The 8,929-nt window shown below is 43.1% G+C and overlaps 1 protein-coding gene across 1 annotated transcript in view; it reads right to left on the bottom strand.

The window, feature by feature from the left end:
* SLC12A8 (solute carrier family 12 member 8) overlaps nt 1–8,929 on the bottom strand; it is a 113,369-nt gene that overhangs the window by 99,509 nt on the left and 4,931 nt on the right. Inside the window, 1 exon segment of the mRNA XM_065875847.1 lies at nt 8,519–8,710. Coding sequence (XP_065731919.1) covers nt 8,519–8,710 — 192 coding nt within the window.

Raw genomic sequence — 8,929 nt, 5'->3', positions numbered from 1 at the left:
CTCTCACTGTTGTGGCCTCTCCCGCTGCGGAGCACAGGCTCCGGACACGCAGGCTCAGCGGCCATGGCTCATGGGCCCAGCCACTCTGCTGCATGCGGGATCTTCCTGGACCGGGGCACGAACCCGTGTCCCCTGCATCGGCAGGCGGACTCTCAACCACTGCGCCACCAGGGAAGCCCTATTTTTTAAATTACCTAAAACTCAGAAATAAGAAAAAAAAAAAGTGGGCAGCACGTCCTTCCAATGTCATATGGAACAAAGGCTACCCAAGGACTATCTAAGTGAATGTACTTAGTTCTACTCACTGTTTACTACTGCTTAAATGTATCACATGTCCCAGACTTAGTGAAGTTATAATGTTAACTTATGGATTTTTTTTCTTCCTGCAGAGATGTACAGAACTCCTGCCTGGTGGAACAGACAACACAAAAGATTAGGGTTTGTGGTCCTGTAAGACATTAACCGGTTTTGTATCTAACCTAGCAATCTTATCCTTATATTTATTTATGAAATTGCTGAACTAGGAATTTATGGATTTGATCTGTCTCCATCGAGGGTCCATACCTCACTTCTCAACCTTAACATCTTCCCGGCTCCTCCACTAGTTAATGAGCTGAATAAACCCTTTGTCACATGTTTATTTTATCTTTGCCTGAGAGTCAGGATGCTACCTCTTAAAAAACCTGAAACATAATTTCAAATAAATATTTGAAAATAACACCAGCCTCATTTTCCATAGTTCCTCAGCCCCCTTCTCTTATCGGGTTGGTCCCTTTACCCTCCCCCAGGGCCAGCAGGGCACTCTCATCACTGTCGCTCTGCACTTGTTGCTCTCTCAGGAAACAAACTCTAGTCAAACCACAGTCAAGTTCCTCCTTTTCCATGAAGCCTTTCCTCATCCCCTGTTTCTGAATAAATACTATGCTTACTGCTGGTACCTTGCAATTAATTATCTGGCTCTGTATTCTATTATTATTTCACGCACATAAGTTTGTCGCCCCCCACACACACCAAGAACGCAAACATCTTTAAAAAAATTTTATGCTGATTGCGCCTCCTAAAATCCCCTGCATTTGCTAACTACGTTGCAAACAATCTATAAATACTTTATGATATGTTGACTGTATGAAAAATGCTCCGGGAAGCAGACACCATTAAGTTTTAGTCCATTAATATAAAGACAAGAAGGCTTATACAATTTCTGTGTTTGAGGGGAGCTCACCAAGGAGGCTTCATTCTTCACTGAGATCGGCTCACTTTGCAGCCAGACATAACATCATTGTCGGTATTCCCCAAATTTAGAGTAGGCATTTCTGTCTGTATTTGGGTGAGGGGGGGAAGCCCAATAAATGTAGGGGAGGGCTTCCCTGGTGGCGCAGTGGTTGAGAGTCTGCCTGCCGAGGCAGGGGACACGGGCTCGTGCCCTGGTCCGGGAAGATCCCACCTTCCGCGGAGCGGCTGGGCCCGTGAGCCATGGCCACTGAGCCTGCGCGTCCGGAGCCTGTGCTCCGCAGCGGGAGAGGCCACAACAGTGAGAGGCCCGCATACCGCAAAAAAATAAAAAATTAAAAAATGTAGTACTGATTATCGTTTGTACAGGCATCACTTTCCCAGGTGTCTGAGGTCTCTCACATGCAGAGGGTGATGCCAGAACTTGAATATGACTGTTTGCACCTGGAGCTTCCAAACCGATTACTGAAGTAACCCCAGTAGCGCCCCTCTCTCAGGTTTGTACCTAAAATCACTTTTTAGCCCAAAGATGCCAGTAACAAAAAAAGTAAAAGCTCTGGAGGATATGTGACAAGAGCACGGTGGTCAGAAGCATAGCCTATGAAACCAAACTACCTCAGGCCAAATGCTGTGGCTCCCAGCCTTAGCTGTGTGACTTGGGAAAGTGTTTCAACCTCTCTGTGGCTCATGTCTGCCTCTGTGAAACACAGATAATAATAGTACTTACTTCAAAAGTTTATTGTGAGGAATAGAGAGCCCAGAAATAAACCCACACACCTACATTCAATTAACCTTCAACAAAGGAGGCAAAAATATACAAGGGGAAAAAGGACACTCTCTTCAGCAAGTGATGGTGGGAAAGATGGACAGCCGCATGTAAATCAATGAAGTTAGAACCCCTCTCACCTTACACAAAAATAAACTCAAAATGGCTTAAAGACTTAAACATAAGACATGATACCATAAGACTCCTAGAAGAGATCATAGATGAAACATTCTCTGACATAAATCATACAAATGTTTTCTTAGGTCAGTATCCCAAGGCAACAGAAATAAAAACAAAAATAAACAAACAGGACCTAATCAAACTTACACGCTTTTGCACAGCGAAGGAAACTATAAGCAAAATGAAAAGACAACCTACAGAATGGGAAAAAATATTTTCAAACAATGCGACCAACAAGGGCTTAATTTCCAAAATATACAAACAGCTCATACAACTCAACAACAACAAAAAAAATGCAATCGAAAAGTGGGCAGAAGACCTAAACAGACATTTCTCCAAAGAAGAAATACAAATAGCCAATAAGCACGTGAAAAGATGCTCAAATCACTAATTATTAGAGAAATGCAAACCAAAACTACAATGAAGTACCACCTCACAATGGTCAGAATGGTCTTCATTAAAAACTCTACAAATAACGTATGCTAGAGAGGATGTGGAGAAAAGGGAAACCTCCTACACTTGGTGGGAATATAAGTTGATGTAGCCACTATGGAAAACAGTATGGAGGTTCCTCAGAAAACTAAAAACAGAATTACCATATGATCCAGCAATCCCACTCCTGGGCATATACCCAGATAAAACTCTAATGCAAAAAGATATATGCACCCCTATGTTCACAGCAGCACTATTCACAATAGCCAAGACATGGAAACAACCTAAATGTCCATCAACACATGAATGGATAAAGAAGATGTGGTACATATATACAATGGAATACTACTCAGCCATAAAAAAGAATGAAATAATGCCATTTGCAGCAACATGGATGGACTTAGAGGTTACCATACTAAGTGAAGTAAGTCAGAAAGAGAAAGACAAATAATATCACTTAATATGTGCAATCTCAAATATGACACAAATGAATCTATCTACGAAATAGAAACAGACTCATAGACACAGAGAACAGACTTGTGGTTGCCAAGGGGAAGGTGACTGAGGTAGGGATGGAGTGGGAGGCTGGGATTAGCAGATGTAAGCTATAATACACAGAATGGATAAAGGTCCTACTGTATAGCACAAAGAACTAAACTCAATATCCTATGATAAACCATAATGGAAAAGAATATTAAAAAAAAAAGAATGGATGTGTATATGTGTGTATACACACACACACACACACAACTGAATCACTTTGCTGTACAGCAGAAATTAACACACTATTGTAAATCAACTATACAATTTTAAAAAAAGAGAATTTAAATAGCAACAAAAAGAAGAAACCATCTTTTTAAAAAAAAAGGTTATTAAATGAGATAATTTAGGATTAAGTGAGATAATTCGTGTAAAGTCCTAGAACAATACCTGGCTCATAGTTAGAGTTGGAGAAATAATAGCTATTGGCATTATCATTATTACTTTATTATTAGCTACTGATGTAAAGGAGACAGTAGTTAGCCATGAATTTCATTAAAATACTTTGTTAATGCTAAATAAATGATGGTAATGTCACTGGAAATTTGCAACGTAAGTTGTAAGTCAGGATTCTTGAAACTGAAGAGACTTACTTTTAAGGGAAAGCTATAACAGCCCAAAATTAAACCACCTTTTCAAAATCTAAGGATTTGGGGTAAGAGGTAAGGGTAATTATGGAATGTAGGTAAGTAAAAGTATCATAGAGATTTTATATTTGGTATGTGGAGGAGCTAACAAGTAATGTTTTTGTTTGGGAAGTATAGAAAAAGTGTAATTATAGCTTCTAAAAGTAGATAATAACTACCCACAGAATGAAAAGCATAGTATCAATAGAACTTCCAAATCAACAAGGGGGAAAATACAACAGAAATAAATTTGAGCCACGTTGGCAAAATATGGAGAAATTTTTAAAATTTCAAATTATCTAGAAAGTAATAAAAAGGATTGATTCTAAAACTTGGGAAGCACATTAATCCTGCATTCAGAAGGGGAAAAAAGTATAATTCTAAATGTTCATATTAGTTTTAAAATGCAGAAAAATACATGAACAAAGTATTAACTTAAGAAGTGACTTTAAAAATCATTATAAATAAAAAGACAGTAGGAAGAAGTATTTAATAAAGGATATATGAAATTAATGAAATGAAAGAAAAATATGAAAGGATATAAAGAACAAAAGCTGATTTTTTTTTGAGATCAATAAAATACATAAACACCTGGCAACCTGATTAAGAGGAAAAGAGAAAGAGCAAAATTACAGACTTTTAGAGATGAGAAAAGGAATAAAACTACTCTTACATAAGAGAGGAAAAAAATGAATAGAGAAAGAATGTGTCACGAATTAACGTACATCCATATTATACAATACTAAGCAACTACTTTAAAAGCATGGATTCAAAGCATTGACCTAGAAGAATGTCTATGACTTACTGTTCAGTGATAAATAGAAGTCATGGAATAGAGTATGAAATTTGTCCCCATTTTTTTAAAAACAAGCAAGCACTTCAAAAATCCATAAACTCATGTAGATGAGCACAGGGAAAGATGCTGAAGAGGATGCCAGGCGTTCACACTGGTTACTGCAGGAGGGGAGGGAAACTACGTTTTCTTTAAATTATCTCTGATATGCTAACTGGCTACAATGAACATCATTTTGTAATTGTAAAGCAATTTTATAAAGGGAAATAAAAACAAACATATTGAGAGTTTTATTCTGTTTATGCAAAAACTGTGTCTGGGCACACAGAGCACGGTGCATCTAGGATGCAAGGCTCCCCAACAGCCGGCTCTCAGCCAGTGAGCTCGGGCCTGGCCTGGGCTCTGGCCTGCCCTCGGGAGAGGTGTGGACAACAGCGGCTGCCAGCCCTTCCCCAGAGCAATCCAACCACCCCAGACGTGGTCTCCCTTCCAACCATGAAGCTCCTCTTCATTGGAAAACATCCCTTTCGATTTGTTTAATGTATGAACCTCCCCAGAATTTATTATATTAAAAAAATGCTTTTATCTGCTCTTAAAGTTTATAATCACAGGCATTCGTTTTTCTCTTTCGTCCTCTACAGAGAACTTCTAACCCTCTGCCACAGGAAGCAGGGGGTGTCACCCGCTATATTTTCAGGGTGTAACGCCTCCCTTCCAGGGCCTCTGTTTTTAAAAAATTGCATTTTCACAATCAGAGGCAATTTTCTTTCCATCTTTGGGTACCTACCTAGAGAGCCAGAGTTGTCCCTCCACACCCCTTCCCTTCTCACACGAAATCCCTAGTTTAAAGTTTGAATTGGTTGGCTGTATGTCCTACATATGTGTTCCCTCCCACAATGCAAACCCCAGGTCCCTGAAAGTTTTCCAGTCCTCCACTGTTTTTACAGAGTCTAGCGAAGAGCAGGTAAGCCATGAATAGATGCTTTTAGACAGGACAGTGCAAGCTGAAGCTGGATATTCTGGTGTCCAGGGTAAGCAGCCCCAAAGAAGTGCTCAGGTGAGTGGGGCAGGGAGTTAGGAGAGACCCCAGCTCATCGCCTCCTCCACTGGCCCAGGGGTCTGACCCCACACTACAGGCCCCGCACCAACGTCTCAGAGAGATGAATGGAGAAGGGTTTGGGAGGATGCAAGGAAATGGAAAGATTTTGTAAGCTTTAAAAATCATTATTTTAGGGCTTCCCTGGTGGCGCAGTGGTTGAGAGTCCGCCTGCCGATGCAGGGGACACGGGTTCGTGTCCCGGTCTGGGAGGATCCCACGTGCCGCGGAGCGGCTGGGCCCGTGAGCCATGGCCACTGGGCCTGTGCGTCCGGAGCCTGTGCTCCGCAACGGGAGAGGTCACAGTGGTGAAAGTCCCGCGTACCGTGGAAAGGAAAAAAAAAAAAATCATTATTTTAAGCGTCTGTATCTCCTAAACGTTGATGCTCTGGGGCAAGGGCCGGCAAACTTTGGCCCTCTGACCAAATCCTGCTGCCGCCTGCTTTGGGCATAAGTTTGACTGGCACACAGCCATGCCCGCCTCAAACTGTCTATGGCTGCTTTCACACTTACACAGCAGAGTTGAGTCACTGTGACAGAGACCTATGACACCCTCACAAAAAACTAAAACATTTACTATCTAGCCATCTATAGAAGAAGTTTGCTGACCCTGCTCCGGGGCACAACAGGCCATCTCCTCTGGCAATTACTAAAGACACATGAGTGCATGCATGCCCTGGGATGAGGGAATTAGGGGTAATAAGAAACAGGAATAAGGACCCTCAGAAAACCCAACCACATCCTGGAAGAAAAAGATCTCAAATCAATGACAACCTTCCACCTTAAGGAACTGGAAAAAGAAGAGTGAACTAAACCCACAGCAAGCAGAAGGAAGGAAATAATAGAGATTGGAGCAGAAATAAATGAAATAGAGGTCAGAAAAAGAATAGAGAAAAGCAACAAAACCAAAAATTGCTTCTTTGCAGACAAACCTTTAACTAGACTGAGGAAGAAAAAAAGAGAGAAGACTCAAATGATTAAAATCAGGAATGAAAGGGAGGTCATTGCTACCAATCTTACAAAAACAAAAAAAAGATTATAAGGGAATCTATGAATGATTATATGCCAAAACCTTAGATAACCCAGATAAAATGGACAAATTGCTACAAAGACACAACCTACCAAGACTCAAGAAGAAACAGAAAATCGGAATACGCCTATATAAGTAAAGAGACTGAATTAGTAATCAAAAGACTTCCTGCAAAGAAAAGCTCAGGACCATATGGTTTCACCACCAATCTCTACCAAACGTTTAAAGAATTAACACCAATCCTTCACAAACTCTTCCCAAAAATAGAAGAGGAGGGAACACCTCCCAACTCATTCTGTGAGGCCAGCATGAACATGACACCAAAACTAGACAAAGATATCACGAGAAAGCTACAGACCAACATCCCTCATAATATATAGGCAAAAGTCCTCAACAAAATACTAGCCAACTGAATCTAGCAACATATAAAAAGGATTAGCAGCCACACCCTGATTAGAAAGCCCACCCAGCTCAGCTGCAGAAGAAGCAGAGGCATGGAGAGGACCCTGACCAGAGGGGCACCAATGTTTCTGGCTTTTCTTAGTAAGAAGTTTTTTGATTACTAATTCAATCTCTTTACTTATGTAGGCACATTCTGATTTTCTGTTTCTTCTTGAGTTTTGGTAGCTTGTGTCTTTCTTTGTGAGCACCTTTCCTCCAAGTCACCTCACATACAGGAGGCTTCCTCTCTCTGGGAGGCGGGGAGGCCCAAACCTCAGCGCTGGTCCCTGTCTGTGGTATCTGCTTCAAGAGTGGAGCTTTTCGTCTACCCAGAGAGCAGGGAAAGTGAGGACTGCTGTTTGTCCATCTTGCAGCCTGCTTGGCTATAAAATAGCAGAGAAGTGAAAAAAAAAAAATCGATAATACAAATCCCCAGGGTAATAAAGTAAACTGACAGTTTATTACTCACCTCCAAACTCCCATGCTTAAAGATCCTTCTCCATAAAGGCAAGTGGTTTTTAAGAGTGCACTGACCATGTGTCTGCCTTCCACACATCTCTCACACACACACACACACACACAGCTTTGTGCTGTTGGGGAATCAGATGTATTTTTGCTACAATACCCTGCCCCTGCTGCTTTAAAAATAAAAGAAACAGACCGACACTTTCTTTGAGGAGACTCTTGTACTCTTACTCAGACAGATTCTTTTAACTGTTTTTTCAGCCACCCACCACCCTTTGCACCATCATTAAAGCCTTTTTCAGTCCAAGAAGTGCTTACAAAGAGCTGCTTCTTAATGTCCGCATTTGCTTCCTCAGCATTAGGTCACCGTCCCTGTGTTTTAGCTAAACACGCTTCAGTACTTCTCCCTACTCAGTGGTTTTCCGAGGGCCTCCGTCCACATTAGTATTCTCCTTCTCAGACAAAGCATCCACACAGGGGCTTTCAGCCTCCCTGTTCAGGCCATCAAGCTATCAATGCGTCTAGAGCTCTGGTTCATTTGAGAGCAGCCTGCTTCTAAGGAAGTCCTTGGCACAGGCAAAATGTCCCCTTTTCAGCGTAAAAGTGCCCCCGGGACCGGGCCACCCAGCTGCCACCCCGGCTCCGGCCACTGCTGTGCACTCCCCTCCCTAGAACAGGCTGTAAGGATGGTCCCAGCCCAGTCCCAGCTCCCTGGTGGAAGCAGGACTCCAGAGGCAAAGGGGGTGGAAAGGACGGAGCCCTGGACTAAGGGTCAGGGCCCTGGACTATGAGCTTGGTTCCACTATGAGCTCCCTGCAACTGCCCACTTGCCTGTCACCAGGTCAGAGGGGAACGTGGATGAGAAGAAGGTGGCAGAAAGCAAGGCAAGGTAAGCGATTCCATTGGCCAGTGGCCTCACCTGTCCAAACACGTACAGCAGCCTGATGGCGCCTCCGGTCTGCCCACCGAGGACCGCCGCGATCATGGAGTAGACGCCGCCGGTGCCCACGTCGCAGTGCTCCCCAACCCCGATGCCGGACAGCACTGTGACCAGGGCCACCAGGGCGACGAAGGACACCAGAAACACACCCACGAGCACTCCCGTGTTTCCCTGCAGCGGAAGAGCAAGGAGCCAGGTCAGGGTTAGGGCACGGAGGGAGCACTGCCCACCGCTCCCACGCCCCCGGGGGTGGGCCCGCTGGACAAGGACAAAGGGCCACAGGAGTAAGGCCTGGAAGGGATTCCAGATGAATGTAGTGTCCCTGCAGCAAACTCTTAAGAGACTCCCCAGCGCCGACAATGTCAAGTCGAAGCCATGCCATACCCTCTT

The sequence above is a fragment of the Phocoena phocoena genome, chromosome 4 (assembly GCF_963924675.1).
Source record: "Phocoena phocoena chromosome 4, mPhoPho1.1, whole genome shotgun sequence".
Taxonomy (NCBI): Eukaryota; Metazoa; Chordata; class Mammalia; order Artiodactyla; family Phocoenidae; genus Phocoena; species Phocoena phocoena.
Note: the sequence above shows the minus strand (reverse complement) of the source record. Positions and strands in the feature narration are given on the sequence as shown.